This window comes from Semicossyphus pulcher, unplaced genomic scaffold (assembly GCF_022749685.1).
Source record: "Semicossyphus pulcher isolate SPU_LCO1_2020_fin unplaced genomic scaffold, fSemPul1.0.p SCAF_20, whole genome shotgun sequence".
NCBI lineage: Eukaryota > Metazoa > Chordata > Actinopteri > Labriformes > Labridae > Semicossyphus > Semicossyphus pulcher.
This window is the reverse complement of record NW_027211694.1, coordinates 9,835,152-9,854,250: the sequence shown is the minus strand read 5'-3', so window position 1 is coordinate 9,854,250 and position 19,099 is coordinate 9,835,152. Positions and strand designations below refer to the sequence as shown.

Genomic DNA, 19,099 nt, shown 5'->3' with positions numbered 1-19,099 from the left:
TGAGACAGTTTGTGCTTTTCATGATGATACCTCAGCTGCAGATGACAGATGATGAAGCTGAAAATAGATCAGTAAGATAGATCTTCTATCAGCCTCCCTCTGTATCCGCCTATTTATCAGTTTTATGCAAACAATTGAGTGGGAATCAACTGTTCAACTTTATGGGAAGTTTTGCAGCTATTCCTTAAGTTTACTGTGCTATATAAAGAAGAAAAGACATGGCCTCTTATCTCATTATCCAGACATCTAATTCTGATAATCAAACCATCTTTATTCACGCAATAAGAAGCAGTTTTCCTCCAATCCTGTTGCACGACATTGGTGCAAACATGATTAGCCCTCCCGGCCCTTAGTTATAAAGATTCTGCATGTGCAAGAGAGAAACAATCTCTTCTTTTACGGAACATAAAATATATTTTTATTTCACCAGCTGAATTCATTCTCTTTCTGCCTGAAGCCATGGGGATGTTTTTCATAAATACTCACTTTGTACCGCCGTGGCTGATGAATCGCTCACAATAAGTTAAGTAAACAAAGCGAGCTTTCAGTGTAATCACTGCCACAGCTTTGCTGAATCGCCCCAAGATGCTTAAGTAACTGCTATCTAACACGCCATCCTCCACAGAGCAGGAAGCTCAGCTGCACTTGATGGACCGATACAGCAGAGGAAACAAATTGATTAGCTTCATTAGACATTAAAATTCCTTCATGTATTGGGTCATTAGTTGATTTTTTTCTTGTTTCCTCATTATACTGTACGACCTCATACCACCTTAATAGGGCTGCGAAGTAGCAGCAGATGTTGTTTTCCTTCTAACCTACCTTTCTTACCCTCCTCCTCCTCCTCCTCCTCCTCCTCCTCCTCTTGCTCACCTCATCCTGTGTAGGGGTACTTTAGTGATCCCTGGAATGTGTTTGATTTCCTCATCGTAATTGGCAGCATAATAGACGTCATTCTCAGTGAGATCAACGTAAGTACGATGCCCCACCTCACTCTCCTCTCTCTCCTCTCTCTCTCTATGTCTTGTGCTCTCTTGCTTCTCCTGAATCTTTCATCTTCCCGACACTCTTCTTTCCTTTGTGGCTACTCTGTGTCGTGCTGTCTCTTCCTTCCTCTCTCCCTCTTTCTCCTCCTCCTTCCTCTCTCCCTCCATCCTTGACTCCAAGATGGCCGCTGCTACTCAGGGGGAAGCCAAACCACAAGGGTTCCTGAGCGAGAACGAGCTCCTTCTGGGTTTTGTAAAGAAGCAAGAGGGATCACAGGCAGGGTTTAGCTTTGAATGCAAAGGGTTTCTCTGTTGCGTCCTCCTTCCTTACTCCTCTCAGTACCTCAGCTGTTGTCGGGTTCTTGATTTTTTTTTTTGTCAGACTGTGACATGTCCTCAGGTTTGTTTCCCTCACTAACCGAACTAACTCACTGACCAATCACAAGCAGACTTACACGTTTCATTTTTTTTAACTGCAGCAACAGGGGCGTTTTTTCAGTTGTGATTTTGTTGCAATTTGTTCTTTCCTGTTCTTGTTGTTGTTGACGTTTTCTTCTCATGTACAAGCATGACCGATCGCCGCTGCTCTTCCTCTGCTGCCCATCTCTTTCAGACTGCCCCTTCCTCTTTTCGTTTTTCGCTGTTGAAATTTTGTTGATTCTGTCCCTTCCTCCTACTAAAAACTCCAATGTTCATGTATATAATGTTTTTATCTTATTTTTCTCCTCTCTCCTTTCATTTCCATTCTTTCCATTTTTTTAAATGTTCTTATGTTCTGTCCTTTTTTCTTCTGTTGTTTTTTCTGTTCTTTCCACCCCTACGCAGCATTATTTTGTTGATGCATGGAACACATTTGATGCCTTGATAGTTGTGGGTAGCATTGTTGACATAGCGATCACTGAGGTTAACGTAAGTAGTCCAACTCCCTCCCTCCCTTCCTGCCTGCCTGCTTTGCCATTCCCCCACACACAAACAGACCGAGTGCCGATACCCATCTCGCATGCTTTCAAGTGATTAGAAAAACTTCAGCTGCACCACAGTTGAACTCCAAAGACGGCTGGAGTCTGGCAGTGAACGCAGCCAGATGTAGCACGATCAAAGCAGAGCACATGCAATGGTTTGTATAAATTCAAACGTAGATGTTGTAGATCTAACTTCATATTATTATTTAGGGTTAAAATGTAACATTTATAAGAATAGAGGCTGCAAAATGACTTGTTATCTATGTTTCCTGTAAGTTTATCATCTGTGGTTCATAAGGCTGCAAAAACACCTTTCATTTCTTAGTTTAAGCATTATTTCGCATAGATTTTCTAATATTTGAAACTGCCTCAGATAGGTATTCATGCATCGGTCTGCTGAGCATCAATAGCATCCAAGAACTATTGCATTTGCCAATAGAACCTATTGCATTGTCTCAGCACTTGGTTTGATTTCACATTGGTTTCATTTGATCATCGCCAGAGGGGATAGTGTCCATTCCCCTTGCATGATGGACACTGTATAGCATGACATACAGATGGTATATCCAGGCCCAGTACTGCATATAAAAGATCCACATTTCTGCAAAGAGATTTTTCTGGAAAGAAGGCGCAAATATGTTATTTCTGAACAATGGCATTTGACCCAAGGGTTATTAAACTCTCAATTCATAAACCACCCGGGAAACTTTAAATTCAAATGAGAAAAATACAAGTTGCAGTGGCTTTTTTATTATTATTATCCAACAATAGCAATGTGCAGACATGGGGAACAATTTGATCCATAAATGGAATATTCAGGCCCCGTGAAATTTATGTAGATGTATGTATGAATTCATTTATTATCGACATGCGGGGCCCTATGGTCAACAGTGGGGCTGCATAAGAATGAATATCCCAAACACAAGTCAAATGTTGAGTGTCTATTGTATTTACACTTCAGGGATAATTGGTGTTTTATTCATGTGATATTCAAAGTGCTCTTTGGCAGCAGAATGGGAGAAAACTGCCGCGTGTGGCTGGACAAAGCTCCAAATCATTTAGCCTTCGAAGAGTTTTGCTGCAAGTGCTGAAGGAAATTGCGCTCTATGATCAGAATGGCCAAAAAGCTGAATATCACATGAAAGAAAAACTGTCTTTATACTGTGAAGGAGCTTCTAGTCGGAGTGCCTAGCACTTTACTTCATTTGAGGCCTCAGCTTCAGCGTGCAAAACTTCTCATCTCTAGCAGCAAACATCAAGTGAGAAGTCCTCAAAGGGCTGAATGCAGCTCAAGTGGCAGAGTAGGTGGAGGCAACGCGATATGAGTGTAACTTTGATGTACTGTTCCGTCTCTGTTTCAGCCTTTAAAGACAAACACGCCCGCCTGGCTCGGTTTCTACGGATAAAACATACAGCGTCGTATCTCTCTGTGGATCCACTTCATAAAGGAGCAGTTCGCCCCCGGAAAAATCCACTGTCAGTCAAAGCTGGCGTTCTATGTAATCGATGGAAGCAATAATATCTGAAATTGGCGCCATAGCTGTGGAGAAAGTTGTACAAACAGCTTGTGGTTTCGCCCATTCCACATTCCTACAACACCCAGCGTGCATTGCGCCCCTCCCTCTGAAAGGAACGGCCCAGCGAGAGACGCTGGAGTGAAATACTCCCGTTTCGCTGCAGGCAACGGATCAGAGCGGTACAGAATCTAAAATACGACGAGAATATACCAGTGGATCGTCTAGAAAATCTTCAGGTCTGCAGTCTACATTTGAAACCTGACGATTTTGAACGAGACATGACATCGGAGGCGGGCGTCCTAGATTGGGGAAGTGTAGTTTAGCAAGCTCTCTGGCCTCCACCAGATTACACATTTTATGTAGTCTGGCGGAGGTTTTTCCAGGGCCCATTATGGAAGCGGATAGCGTCCTCCAAAGGCACAGAGCCAAATTGCACTTTTTTCCTACCATAATGGCTACCCGTAATAGCATGATAGGACTGAGGTTGAAAATTGGCGAACTGGCCCTTTAATGCAGCACCGTAAAGTTAATTGTAGGTTGTTGTATGTAAATGAGTTTATACTATACTCTTATTTATATCCAATACATTTATGCACATGAAGACACTCAGTCTCAGGTTAGGACATTTCTATTTAAGCTTCAACAGTTTTTATTACGTGACATCAGTTATAGATGCGTTTAACTACATGATAGGGACGCACATTTAAGTAAAGGTCAGGATTAAATCCTCTCATCCCCTCAGCCTCCTGCTGGTTTGAGGACATGAAGCGAAGAAAAGATATGCACACGGGTACACCGGTGTGTTCCCTGATGCTAGAATGCAGTGTGTTTCACCTCAGACAGCGCTGGTCAGGCATACAAATAAGGTTAGTGTATCCCAGGGGTCTGCGAGCTTGGCAGTTGTTTTCCTGCCCTTAGAAAGGGAATCCATTTGTTCCCGCGAGAGGCCAACGAAGCCGCTTATAAACAACACTGGGTCATTTCTTAACTGTACTTGGATATTCCCTCTTTTATTAAGGTATTCTCTTTACAAATGACAGGAATTTGATGTCTAAAGGAATCAGCGAATATGGTTTTCTTTAAAATTTCTTTGAATAAAAGCAAATATTCAGCATACGGAGCGATTTAAAACAGACTTAACGGTCACTACCAAGGGAAGCGGAAGTGCAGCCAGACAACTTTCGTAACCTAGCAACAGTATGCGCCGGTGAGAAGCGCTCTGAAATAAGGTTGTGGGCGCTACCAGAGCATAAAACGTAAGTGGACACAGGCCCTGAATGTAACTGTGTGCTTGTGTGTATAAACACATAAATATATACTCTTATTAAAGGCTGACAGTGGGAGAAAAATCAATTTGAGATATAACATGTCTGTTGGGATGTGACAGTGTTCAACCGTTGATCGATTAGACACCTTAATACTGAGGTTGGCTGGGCCGGAGATATACATCTTTGTCATCTATACAAGTCACTGATGTTGCACTTTGATTTGGTTTGATTGGTTTGGTTGATTGGTTTGCAGTTGTTTCTCTCACCCCTAACCTAAAGGCATGCCCCAAGTCTTTTTTTTTTTCTTCTTCTCTGGTGCTTTTTAATGATTTGGGTGACGAGATGCCCAAGCTACCTTTTCTCTTTTTTGTTTTTTTTAAGAAACCCTCCGCACTTCAATCCTGTGAGAACTCTCGACTGTTTTTGAACTTTGACCCTGTCACTTTTTTTTAGATGTCAGCCTGCTACTGCATTTTATCCGGCACCGACGCACAAGTGAATGAGTTTTAACGTACTGAGCAATGCAATTACAAACTGGCAGCAGTTTGCCAACAGCTACCTCTCTTTCATTGCATTCCTAAGTACACAGTGAAGTGCAGTAGCCGGCCAGCTTTTAAAATGTTATCACTTTGCCTTCAGTAAATATTAAATGGCTCAAATATTTCGTTTGAGTGCACCCACTTCTTCGCTGCTCTGTTGGGTGCTTGTTGACGTAGATTAGCGGCACTTTTCATGGTTCCCGACTCAGAATGCTTCCTTAATCCTGGGTCTCTAATTCCCCCCGGCAACCTGCGGGTGCTTCTTAAATGTCATGTGGTTTCTTTTTTACATTTTTGGTTTTGGTTTGAGTAGAAGTAGTGTGAACAGATTGGTAGTGGTTTGCTCTGAGCGGTGTCTTGCAGGCGATGCCAGTATGGACTGCATCTATTTCTCCTGTTCTTCCTTTCTATTCGGAATGCCTCCTCTCCTCCTCTCCAACTCTCTCCTCTTTTTCGTTTCACTTTGCTCTTCTGTTATGGACGTTTATCTCTCTCTCTCTTTCTCTGTCTTCTTTCTCGTTGTTTGCGGTGCTGCTTGCTCACCTGAAATGCAAGCAGGGTCACATGGGTCTCTCATACATACACCCCAAGATATCAACCAATTATCTGCTACACTTCCAAATAACTCTGATATAAGTTTAATGTGTTTTTGATCTCTCGCCTTAAAAATTTTTTTTGCTGCAGATTTTTATTGATCAAACACAGCAACCAAAAAGGTGTAAAACCCTCAAATCAAGAAACCCATGTTACCACTTGAACTGACTGATGTGATGATATTTCTGCTAGAAAACATGCAATGTGAGAAAACAATGAGCTCGTGAATCCACTGAGCTGCAGCTACAGTGACTCACATCTGCACTGTAGCTCTACTGCACTCCTATTTACAAATTGCTCTTATTGGTGTTTTTTATTTGTAATAGTTTACTTTGTCAGAATGACTCCCAAAGCACGGATCCTCCGGGGCCACATGTCCACTTTTAGCCTCTGTAATTAGCTTTGTGTCACCCAAGAACTATGACAGCGAGGAGAGATGATTCTGATTCACGGCTTTAATTTTATGTTGAAATTGAAGCAAATTCAGATTTACCACTGGCGCTTTGTGTTACTCTCACACAGGCACAAAAAACATTTTAAACTTCGTCTGCACTAATTAGGAATCAATGCCATCGTCCCTCCCTCCTTTCCAAGTCATCCTTTTCTTCCTTGTATCCGCTCTTCCCAACCTCCTTTCCCTCCTCCATTCCAACTTTCCTTCCCCTCTACATCACAATGCCTCTGCTAATCTTATCAGACATGCACACACAAATATGTCCTCTCCTCCATTCACTCACTTAAGCACCTTCCTAAAATGTTGCCATCAATACATGTAGTGGTGTAGGTTGCACATAGAAGTTATAGATTAGTATATAGTTATAGTAACCTATTACCCTGTGTACATCATTAAGGTGCATGGTTGTTAAACTGTGTGTATGGCTCTGTTAGAATTCCTTTAAATGCTTTATTCCTACTGTCCTTCCTTTTTATTCCTCTTTCTGGTTTTCTTCCCTGTCTCCTCTTTTCCTTTAATTTCCCCTCCTCTATCTTTTCTTGCTACTTTTCTCTCTCTCCCTTTCCTTTCTTCAAAGTAAGTTTCACCTTTCTTTCTTTCTTCCTGGAAAGATTAGGAATCATTTTCTGATAAGGTATTTTAACAGGGCCAATACCAAAGCAGAGTGAACAGCTTACCCGGAGTGATAAATTAAACGTGTAGTTAATCTATCACTCCCTGCAGTGTGCAGTGTTGCAATGCCAGGGACGACCAGTGGGCGTCTCCCTACAGTATGTTATTTCTGTGCCTCTTAGTGTTATGTAAATACTTGTGGGCTCCAATTTCCAAAAGCATCTAAAATCATCTAGAACTGACTGAGATGATGTCCACTTCCTGTCTTGTTTCTGACCTGAAAGTAGTCGCGGTGCCATCCCCAGGTCAAAGGACGGGTTAAATAAGGCGTATTTAAAGGCGGTGTTGTCCTTTAATGCCAGGATGCATTTGGTAAATGTAGCCTGAGTTGAGCTGAAGCTTCAACCACTGTAACTGTATTGTAGCTTCAGCTGGCAGAAAGATAAACAGATAGCTACAGAGGCGCCCCTCTCTTCCCCGTCTAACACACGGGCCCGTGGCCTCACATGACACACGCAGGGTTGCACACAGACACGTACACAGTCAGCTCTTTTCCCCTTTATGGCTGCCCCAGACCATCATTCATTATTTTGGCCCTCAAGGCGCCGGACAGCAATTTCCCAATATCTTACAGTTACATGTCTCCATCTTCTAGTAGCGTGATAAGACAAGATCCGCCCGATGTGGCCCTCGCAGAGGAGGCACGTCTCCATATGCAGGAATATATCTGACAGAACTCTCCCTCCTGGCCCTCGTGAAATTATTTCTTTCACCTTTCCACCATGTGAGGGTTGATCTGAGGCTGAACCCTCACTGTCCCGGTGGTCTGCGAGTTATTTCTGGCCTAAGCTGGTGTGAAATTCTCACTCCTCTCACATTAAAACACACACACACGCACAGTGACACACACACACATGAAGGCGCTGCTCTGGTGCTGATCTTTGTTGCCTTTCCTTAAAGCCAGCTGACTCCTCCTCGTCCTCGTCCTCCTCCTCTTCGTCGCCCTCCTCCTCCTCTTCCTCCTCTCACCCCCCTGCGGTAAGGCCAATGGTACGCTCCGACGGTAACCTCGTCCGCCTCCCTACCTCCTCCACCATCCCTCCATTCCTCCATCCTTCCATGCTTCCTGCTACGCCATCCATGGTATGACCCCAAACTTTTGGCTTCTCGTTCGTCCTGACGTCTCTCTCCTCTGTCGCTCCGGCTGTTTTTCCTACAGCATGTCCAGAGCTCTTGTTTGTACTTTTACATGTTGATATATATGTGTGTGTGTGTATGGTGAAGGGCCTAGTACAACTGGAGTCTTGTGACTTTCCTTGAGTGGCTATTGTTGTTGCCATGGCACCCGCTGTCCCCAACTCCTCCATGGCTCCCTCATGGCTTGCAACTCCCCCTTCCCTTATGGATGTGGTTTCTTAAGTGCTTCGTCATCGGTGCAAGCCATCATGGTCACGCTATCACACTGTCCCTCTTTCATTCACTGCTCTACAGTGGCCTGCTGTCTCTCGATCTATCTGTCTCTCTATCTATCTATCTGTCTGTCTCTCTATCTGTCTACCTGTCTATATAATCTCTCTGTGAATCTATTTGTTATGATGTCTCTGAATAATTCAAACTATTCTCCATATTCAGACGCTCTCTCTCTCTCTCTCTCTCTCTCTCTCTCTCTGTCACACGTACTGTCACTGTACCTCTCCCGCTCACTGTCCCACTCTCTCTAAATGGTGCGATGGTCCCCACTGTGGTCAAGTTGTGGTATTACATGCAGTACACAATTCTGCGTCCTCACAAGGATGTGTCATTTTCAGCATATCTATCAGGGGAGTTTGGGACAACTCATGCCTCGAGTTACTCATCAACACCAGACAAAATGTTGCATCCTTTAACCTTTGATTCATGTAAACGTTTTAAAAAGATCAGCTTTTTCTGCTTTTATTTTGAAAGGTAACATGCGACATTTGTTGTCCCAAACTTCTTAAAGATGTGCGGAGAATGGCAAGTTCTTTGTCTAGGCACGCTGTGTTTCTCTGTGGGATTAGCATAAAAGATTAATGGCCTCTTGGAAAAACACAACTGGCGTGAGATAGCTTTAGAGGTCAGGCTGGCAGAGCTTGTTTTTAAGGGTCACATTTAATTATAACAGTGAGGACTCATGCCACTGTTGTGGTTGCATTGTTATGATAGAGATGTTTATTTTAAGCATACTAGTGAATTTCTGCAGCAACATGATTTGTTCTTACTTGTCATTTTTGCATCACTATCTTTGGCCTCATGTGCTCCACAAACATCTGCCGTTGGTGCTACTGTTGTGAATAATATACCCGGTCCTTAGCTGCTGTGTTAAGTGCATCAAGCCTCGCATAAATCCTGATGTTTGCCATTGTTTTTCTGCCTTTTTTTGTCCCCGAGAACGAGCTGCAGCGGCATAAATAAGTAATTCTGTAATAGGAGAGCACTCAGCAAGAAGGCTGAATATTTCATCATTGAGTTATTTCCTGCGGACGAGTTCTGGGACAATAGACAGTTAGAAAGCTACAGTGCCTCTCAAGGTTGTGCTTCATAGCTTTACACAGGTATATGCAGAATAAGCAGCACATTTCCCACCAAATAATGGATTGCTTAACTGCCTTGAGAGCTGAGAAATTGCATGTTAGCTGAAAGAGGCGACTGATGGGGTGAAATCAGTTTCAGGGACATATAAGTGAAGAAAAAGTGCTTTATCCACCTGAATGTCATCTTTGGATTGTGTCTCACGGTGAACAGTTTCCCCTTGACACACAAACAATTAGCCTCCCTTCATGATTTATTGAAACAAGAATCTGCCTGCAGGCTAGAATTTCTGTTCTGTGTCTGTTGTGAATTGCTATCAGTGATTTATGAAAGAGCTTATCCCCATCGATGGAATTCTCTCCGGCCCGAACTCGGCTCTTAAAATTTTAGTCCGTCCTGGTGCAGGATATCCAAAATCTCTCAGCTTAGGAAGATTATTTACTGCAGGTGCCCCTAAAGTATTTTAATGCTTGTTTGTCGATTGTCATTGCTGGCCTGGATTTATCCGTAATAGGCTGCAGAAACAGCACCCAGGAGTTTGTTTGTGGCGTTGAAGTAACAGCCGAGTGCTGGGATTTAAGAACCAGTAATATCAGTGGAAGTGAGACGAATGGAAGTCTTTTAAGTGTTGATGGTTGAAGTTAACTATCTTTGACCTGTGTAGTTGCACAGTTGGGTGTGTTATACGAGGAGAAGGTTTATATAGGAAGCTGATGTACGCTTTGTGAGTCTCTTTGTTGCCGAGTGATTTTTCCATGAAGCCAGATGAAACAAGCATGATTGCCCGATTCTCTCCCAGATCTCTTTTGTCAGTTGATTTTGATGGGATTTTGTAGGACGCAGATTTCCATTTATTAACTCAGTGTGTGTGTGTGTGTGTGTGTGTGTGTGTGTGTGTGTGTGTGTGTGTGTGTGTTATACATATTTACATCCACACAAATGTGTGGGTGGGAATATGCATATGAATGTTACCTGTCTACATTTCTACATGTGTCTGTGTGTGTCATCATCTTTCCCTGTGTGTTTGTTTGCGTGTGTGTTTCCCTACCTGACCCATGTGCACATGTCCTCATGCGTCCTGTGTTTTTTCTAAAAAAAAAAAAACAAAAAAAAAACACCAAACCCCACCAAAAGGGACTGCAGAACTCTGAAGAGAACGCCAGGATCTCCATCACCTTCTTCCGGCTGTTCCGCGTGATGAGGCTGGTGAAGCTGCTGTCTCGCGGGGAAGGGATTCGGACCCTGCTGTGGACCTTCATCAAATCCTTCCAAGTGAGGGGAGAACCGGACACAACATGCTAGAGCAGGGGGGGTTGGGTTTACACAAGGAGGAAATTGCGGAGCTTTAAACCTCATGCTACCCAGAATGAAGACCACATTACTATTTGAACTACATTACGGAGTTTATGAGAGTTAGTGACCCAATCGTAGCTCAGCGACTCTCAAGTTTATGAGCTTTATGTGGGTTTTAAAGTGATAATCTCGAAGATTTTCATTTAGATAAATGTCTGTTAAGTCATTATCTATCTCCAAATGAGGTAACACAATGGTGATTGAGCCTGTGGCCCACTGATTAAAGCCTTTGCCTTTGCAGTATTAAGACAGCACAATAGACAGGCACACAAGCGCTCCGCGAGTAAACACCAGGCGCTCTACGTGTGGTAACCATGGAAACGGCTTCTGCGCACTTCTGTATACCTGCCGGGTACAACTGTATTTTCGTTACGGCTTACGTAACATATAGCCTGGCTTAAGTTAAAACTACAACACATTACCTGAAACATCCAGTCTGCCATGCAAAGGTCCTCCTGTTAATGTCCCTGTAACTGTTTAAAGAGTGGTTATAGAACTCCGGTTACTACAGCGCAACACGTAGAAAAACGTTCAAGAACTTTTAACTCTGGCAGCGGGCAGTCGTGTGCGTGTGACGAGCAACAATTTAGCAGCATCGCGCCCACTTGTCGCTCCGCCTGTCAGATCGCCCAAGCCTCCCTACCTGCCTGCTCGCCTCTCATTGAAATTGAATGACAATTCCCCCCCCCCCGTCTGAAAAGACCTTTACGGACTGGATGTCGGTGGCGACATTCGCGAAAAAAATCACAAGCAGCGCCCAGTTAGTGACGCGTTTTCCATCACCCAGCAGTGGTTGGTCTGCCAGAGAGGGTAAGCGGAGCTAAGCGGCTGCTTTTCCGGTCTCTGCAAGTGTTGCGAGTAAACAGTAATTTGCCATGGCTGAACAAAGAAAGAAAAGATCGATGACTACAGATACAACTTCAAAAATAAGTGAAAATCCAAAGAAAAAGAAACAAATTCGACACTCAGATGAAGGCAAACAGTCTAAAAAGGAAAGTGACCGCCAGCGAGGAAAATCAAGAGTTACAACCAGAGCCAACCGTGGAAGTCACGCATGCAGCACTGTCTGGATATCTGGGAAGTGTGACCAAAATTACCGTTTATTGCCATGGGTGCTGCCAAAGAGAATGATACTGAGATCTTCGAGATTACAACTTTAAATTGCCTAATTTATTAATTTCTCAGTCAACAAGGTCGTAAACGGCTAAATTAATTCATCATGGACTTATTTAATGTTATTAATACTGTGTAAATACTCTGAGTCACATGGGGCTAAAAATGTCCCTGTCCTTGTGTAAACCCAGCCTGGTGGAGTCTCAGAAGCCACCTCTCCTTTCCTTGCCTCCTCCCTCCTTGTCTCTGCCTCCTATTTAAGCAACAACTCACAAGGGTAGGCAGTTTACATGGGAACAAGGAAAAGACAGAGGGATGGAGCGAGGTAACGGAGAGGAGGTTTAGGAGTCTTGCTGTAGAAACAGGAAGGGATGTAGAGACAGGAACTAAAGAACCCTTTCTCCTCTCTCCTACTCATCTCTCCCACTTCTTCTACTCTCTTTTCCTTCCAACACCCTACTACTAACCTCCAAAGGCTAACCATACCTCGTAGGCGGGTCAAGCTGTAGTTAAGTTTAAAGAAGCACTCCACCAAAAAATTAAATCATTTGATAGAGAGGTATGGGGGATTGAAAATACACTGCTCTCTCTCTTGTGCTAGCTGAGACAAGCCGCTCCGTATTGCCACTAAAATTCCAAACAAATCAGCTAACCGTACCCTTTTCCTTTTTTCATTCATCATTAGATCACATGTTGACAGATAATTAAACTATTACTGAATGTTTTCATCTTGATGTGGCCCTGCAATCACATGCACAGGGGTAATGTTAGCCAGGAGCTCAGTCTGTTCCACGGGTGTGTATACAAAGGAGACATACCTGTCTTGGCTTCTTCCTCACACAACACGATGGCGACTGGTCTCCCGGCTAAACTAAGAGAGCAGTTTGTATTTAAGTTTTTACACTCCGCTAAGTCAGATGATTTGTCCTTGATGGTTTTTGGTGTTGTGCCACGGAGGGCTGCAGATCACTTTGCTTTCACTTCATTAAGTACCAATCAATTCTTCATATTGCTAATTAAAAAAGCTTTAAAATACATGTTGGGTTAATCAACCCTTTTTTACATTATGTATTAAATCAAGTATAGACTAATTAGATGTGTACGATATGAATGAAAGTGAATGGACTCCAGCCTTTCTGCAGGATGATGTTGTTGACAACCTGGCACTGATGTGTGTCTCTCCTCTTTAGGCTCTGCCCTACGTAGCTCTGCTTATAGTGATGCTATTCTTCATATACGCTGTCATCGGCATGCAGGTAAGCTGTTGTCTTGTCACCGTGTCTCCCTCCCTCTGTCATGTGTCCTCCTCTCTCACCCTCTCCTCTAGCTGGCCTTCGTCCTGTGTCTGTCCTCCTGGAGTTCCCGTTCGGTCACGTCGTCCTCCTCCACTTTCCTTCCTCCTCTAACTGTTGCCAGTCCTCGTCTCTCTTCCTCCTCTGTCCGTCCTTCCCTGTGTCTTTCCCACATTGATTCGATTTTTGTTCGAGGACAGCCAGCCTTTGATTTTGATTATCTCAGAGAGCAATCACTTCCTCCTGTCGATGCTGACATCATATCCTGTTTGCTGTGACTACTTCCTTCCCACTGTGTAGATGTTTGGTAAGATAGCGCTGCGAGACAACACGCAGATCAACAGGAACAACAATTTCCAGACGTTCCCTCAGGCGGTGCTGCTGCTCTTCAGGTGAGGAGGATGACTACGCTCCCTATCTTCATTCTTTTCATCCCCCATCTTCCCCTCATTCTTATTTATCTTAATATTAGTTCATGGATTCAAAGTCTTCTCCCTTCTACTTTTTTCTATAACATCAGCACCAATAATTTTTATTTTTCCTTTATTGATCTTCTCTCCTCAATTTACTCCTGAGAAGCATTTTTATATTAAAGGTTGAGATGACATTTTATAACAGCAGTGGGTTAATTAAATGCCATGATATGTGTAAATGTCAGGCTGTAAATTCAGCCTACTTTAATGTGAGAAAATGTTTTGTCAGGTTGATCTTTAAAACCAAGTTACTGCCGCTATGCCAAGAGTTAAAAAGCACACGCTATTCATCAGTGATCCTCATTATATCACTAAAGATCTGACTCAGGATCAGGTTTTATCAGGTGACAAAAACATTTTTGAAATACCATAAAAGGCATTGACAGTCTTAAGTTTGATCAGATCTAATTCAATTAATTAAAGATATTATAATGTGTTTTTTTTACTGTTCACACTCTAACACTTGTGCATATGTCTGTGTGCGTGTTTATGTGTGTATGTGTTGGCCTTTTCCTGTCTTCCTATCTATGTGCTTGTGATACACTATATGTGTGTATACATTCACACATCAACATACCTGTATGTGTGTGTGCGCTAATGCATAAATGCACATGTGACTCCATGCTGGTGCATGGACGAACACCTGCGCACATCTATGCATATTTGTGCCTCTGTGTTTCTGTTACGTGTATGCGTGTGTCTTTGCATGCATATCTGCGTCAACGTGTGTGCATATCTGTGTGGCTGTGTGCATGCATGTCTATCTGTCAGATGTGCGACAGGTGAGGCATGGCAGGAGATCATGCTGGCGTGCTCGCACAATCGGCCGTGCGAGAAAGGATCAACCAATGAGAGCAACTCGGCCAATGAGGACTGTGGCAGCCAGTTTGCCATCATTTACTTTGTCAGCTTCTACATGCTCTGTGCCTTTCTGGTGAGTACACCGGATATTTAATGTTTCTTTTCTGGTTTATTGGAAATTATTTAGCAGACTATAAGTTGGTCCCAAAGACTTCCTGGAGAGTTTTCATTATGTAACATGGTAGAACAGAGCTTTTGTAACAGCGCTTGTGGGCAGAATTTGTTACCCTTGGACTGAGCCAAGACAACAGTTTCCCCTTCTTTCCAGTCTTCATGCAAAGACAAGCTAATATAATATAATTAGGGATGCACGATATTATCGGCACGTTATCGGCATCTGCAGATTATGTCTTGAAAAATGACATATCTGCCGATGCCGATATGTCATTTTTCTGCCGATATTTTCCACCAATAAAACAACGCTTTAATTCTGCCTAAATGCTCGATGATTCCCTAAAAAAGCTGGATGCAATGCTACGACATTAACTTGGCGCGCGTGCGCGCGCACTGCCTGCACAAAGTTATCAACAATATACAAATAAAGACTAAAAAGTCACAGAAACTCGAGTCAATGAATAGAAGTTAAACAACTTTCACAGCTTTTAACTAGCTAACAGTTAGCTCACATTCTCGTCATTTTACCGACTTAACAACATCAAACACGCCGAAAATGCACTCGTAGCCAAAGCCGATGTTGACAGAGAGTAACAAAAACATCAGAGCAAAACTAACTTATATATTCATGGACGCACACACGATAAAAGAGTCCATCGGTGATCATTGATGTCTCCGTAGTAGGTGCAGTAAACAAGACCGGGCATGTTTCCATCACTGCGTGCTGCATTCAGGTGCGCTCAGAATCGTGAGTGATCAGAGACGTGACCTTTTGTACAACGCCTCTTCCGTCAAGCGTGAAGAAGGGTGCAAGATGTCTGCTTTATGGCAGTTTTTGGCCACTACATTAAGAGTAGGCATTATATCAATTCCAATACGGGGGAGACTTGATGTTCTCTGCAATTAGGTGGAAAAAAACATGTGACGAATATATCGGTATCGAAATCGGCAAAAAGGTTCTAAAATATCAGCATATCAGATATTGGCAAAAAAATCCAATATCATGCATCCCTAAATATAATAGCTAATAAAATAGCTTTTTATTTTAAGTGTATGTTTATAGGTTCCAATTTGAAACAGGTCATATATAATTGGCTGCATTTTGTTAGTGTAATATCTGACTGATTCCTGATAATCTACAGATCATCAACCTGTTTGTGGCCGTCATCATGGACAACTTTGATTACCTGACGCGTGATTGGTCGATCCTGGGGCCGCATCATCTTGATGAGTTCAAGAGGATCTGGGCTGAGTACGACCCAGAAGCTAAGTAAGTTTATAGAGAATTAAACTCAATAATTCAGCGTTCATCTGCAGAGGTTGTGTTAGAGAGTCACTACAGTGTGACGCCTGTGCTGTTTCCAGGGGGAGGATAAAGCACCTGGATGTGGTGACTCTGCTGCGGAGAATCCAGCCTCCACTTGGCTTCGGAAAGCTCTGTCCACACAGGGTTGCCTGCAAGGTAAACACACACACACACAGACACAGAAATTCCCTAACAAGGCTGCAGAGCAGAGCTGTATAAAAATATACAAAATATCGGAGCAGGCTTTCCTCTACTATTTTGCAGCAGAATTAAAACAACTCTTCTTCTAAGGTGTAATAAATAGGCAGAAATGAATGCTTTGGTGGCATAAATGTTTGCTCATAACACCTTCCACAGTGAGTCAAATGGCACATTGACAACATTTGTCCATGTAGAGAAAATATTTGAGATATTTAGACATTGACATCTCTGCAGAGGAAAATAAGTAGTGACCACAGAGTCAAACTGCTGTCTGTCTCATTTTCAACAAACCGTCAGCTGCCAGCGTCTATTGGCAGCTGACAGTTTGTCTCAGTAGGGCATTTTTTTGCTCAATCAAACAAAATGTTCTGCCCCATGCAGCGTCTGGTGTCGATGAACATGCCTCTGAACAGCGACGGAACAGTGATGTTCAACGCCACCCTGTTTGCCCTGGTCAGAACCGCACTCAGGATCAAGACAGAAGGTAAACAAACAAACACACAAACTAACACCTAGATGTACAGGCAACAGATACACACACACACACACAAATCCAGTCACAAACCTGCTTCTCTAATCATGGGACTTTATTGTTCTACTGACACAGATAAATCAGTAACCATTTGGACATTAATATGTATGCCTCTCATTGTACTGTGCTCACCTCTTCTAACTGGGTCTAATATGAGATAAAAGGTCTATAAGAACATATTTGATGCTTAATTAAACACATTATCATACAGTACATCATGATACCATACTGAAACACCTAGGGGGGGAATTGACTAAAGGATTGAGCGGCTTTGACTCTGCCTCATTCTCAAAGCACAGAAGGTTGAATGCACCCCTCTGTGCGCTGCAGAGCAAACAGCGTCTCTGCTCTGGTGCTGTTTACGCGTATTTAAATGAGTCATTATGCAGACATTCGGGGCAAATTTGGCCCCTTTTTATGTAAACGAGCCTCGTGGCAAAAGCACCTAATTCACAAACACCTGAGTGAAAATATTAACCCCCTGCAGAGAGCTGGTGTTTTGAGTTTACAGTGATCACGACGACACTTCACCTTTTCTGTGATCAAAAAATGTGTTTGTCTGAAAAAACAATCTGTTAATAATAAACCCAGGCACACGGCCACACTTTGTCCACATGTGTGGAGCAGTTACGCTGTTGCGCACAATTCATTCTTAGTGAATTCCCCCCCTAGAGTACATCAATTAGTCCTGAATCCCACGTTCTTGTCCTGACCTAACCCTAATCACACAGCATGTCAAGACTCCCCTGCCTCCAGTGCACTAATAATATACTCTCCCGTAGAAATCAAAACAGACACACTTGTGGTTTTCAAACTTGATAGCTTTGATAACAGTAAAGTGTAACAGTTATGTGTGTAACTGTTAAATGACCACTCTGAACCTCTTACTGTTGTGTGTGTGTGCAGGTAACCTGGAGCAGGCCAATGAGGAACTGAGGGCAATTGTGAAGAAGATCTGGAAGAGAACTAGCATGAAGCTCTTGGATCAAGTAGTGCCCCCTGCTGGTGGTATGTATAATCTGCAACACAGTTTCATACTCTGGGATATATTTCAAGCATTAACTTCTCTTTAATGTGTTTTTTCTTTCTCTTGCAGACGATGAGGTAACAGTCGGGAAGTTCTATGCCACCTTCCTCATCCAGGAATATTTCCGCAAGTTCAAGAAGAGGAAAGAACAAGGGCTGGTGGCCAAGGTGCCCCCAAAAACTGCCCTCTCTCTGCAGGTACACACAGACACAGATGTTTTATTTACCCTTCTTCGTATTAATTAAATTAATTAATATTTGTTAAGTTACAAGGACTTCAAGGGATCCAAAAATGATTGTAGAAATGTGTAAGTGAAAATAGTGTATATTGTTTATGGGTGGATGCCTTAAAAATAAACATGTTGGTCAGTGTGTTACTTCATGATAAGCGCAGCACTACAAAGTGTTTGCTCTGTGTGTAGGCGGGCCTGCGGACATTGCATGACATTGGTCCAGAGATTCGGAGGGCCATCTCTGGAGACCTGACCGTGGAGGAGGAGATGGACAAAGGCCTGAAGGAGCCTGTGTCTGCTGCATCCGAGGACGATATCTTCAGGGTAAAGGTCGGATACACACACCTTCACTCACTCTCCAGAGAGAGAGAGCGAGAGAGAGAGAGAGATGATCAGCGCCCAGCTTGAAGCAACATTATTGCTCCATGCAAACACACGGACATGCTTGCATGTGCTCTGAGGTTCAAAAAGACATTTAAAAAGCCTCATTCCCCATCACATAGCTTGGCTACCAACCACCAATAACACTTGATAATTGGTTGCATGCATTTCAAAAGCTGAACCAGCGGCTGCAAATTAAAAAACTGAAACACACAACAACAACAACTATAAAACCAAACAAAAAACAACCGTTATTTAAATATTGGAGCACTGTAAGCCTCATTACACACAACATACACACACATGCTCGTCTTCACTGAAGGGTGAGTTATGCAAAGTTATCAGCCTCCATTGTCAATGGCCTTGCTCCATTCATGTGCTTTGATTACTGCTGAATTTTGTTGCGTAAAACTCCTGTGAGGAGATTGATTATTTCTATATAGTTATTTTTAATGCCTGAAGCTGCAGGCGGGAGGTAGAAGCGATTAACTGCACGCTGCCCTTGTTTACATTTTCCAGGGTAAACATTTAAAGTGAGTGATACATATGACTGTTAAAGAAAGCAGGATTTTTTGTTAAAAGCCACCAGTTAAGCATGAACAGGACAAAATCAGCAAAGAGATAAGAGGTACGGCTTTGTCCACAGGGGGCGCCAAAATCAGCACAAACTGAAAGTTCCTCACAGGAGCTTTAAAGTATTTAACATTTGTTAGTATTTAAATTTAAATCACC

The 19,099-nt window shown here is 42.9% G+C and overlaps 1 protein-coding gene across 1 annotated transcript in view; it reads left to right on the top strand.

The window, feature by feature from the left end:
* Nucleotides 1-19,099, top strand: part of cacna1c (calcium channel, voltage-dependent, L type, alpha 1C subunit) — a 214,659-nt gene that overhangs the window by 179,468 nt on the left and 16,092 nt on the right. Inside the window, exons 31-42 of the mRNA XM_069670681.1 lie at nt 888-971; nt 7,893-8,075; nt 10,617-10,754; nt 13,139-13,204; nt 13,541-13,632; nt 14,485-14,647; nt 15,831-15,958; nt 16,054-16,150; nt 16,577-16,679; nt 17,634-17,735; nt 17,824-17,951; nt 18,176-18,310. Coding sequence (XP_069526782.1) covers nt 888-971; nt 7,893-8,075; nt 10,617-10,754; nt 13,139-13,204; nt 13,541-13,632; nt 14,485-14,647; nt 15,831-15,958; nt 16,054-16,150; nt 16,577-16,679; nt 17,634-17,735; nt 17,824-17,951; nt 18,176-18,310 — 1,419 coding nt within the window. The remainder of the gene's footprint in view (nt 1-887; nt 972-7,892; nt 8,076-10,616; nt 10,755-13,138; nt 13,205-13,540; nt 13,633-14,484; nt 14,648-15,830; nt 15,959-16,053; nt 16,151-16,576; nt 16,680-17,633; nt 17,736-17,823; nt 17,952-18,175; nt 18,311-19,099) is intronic.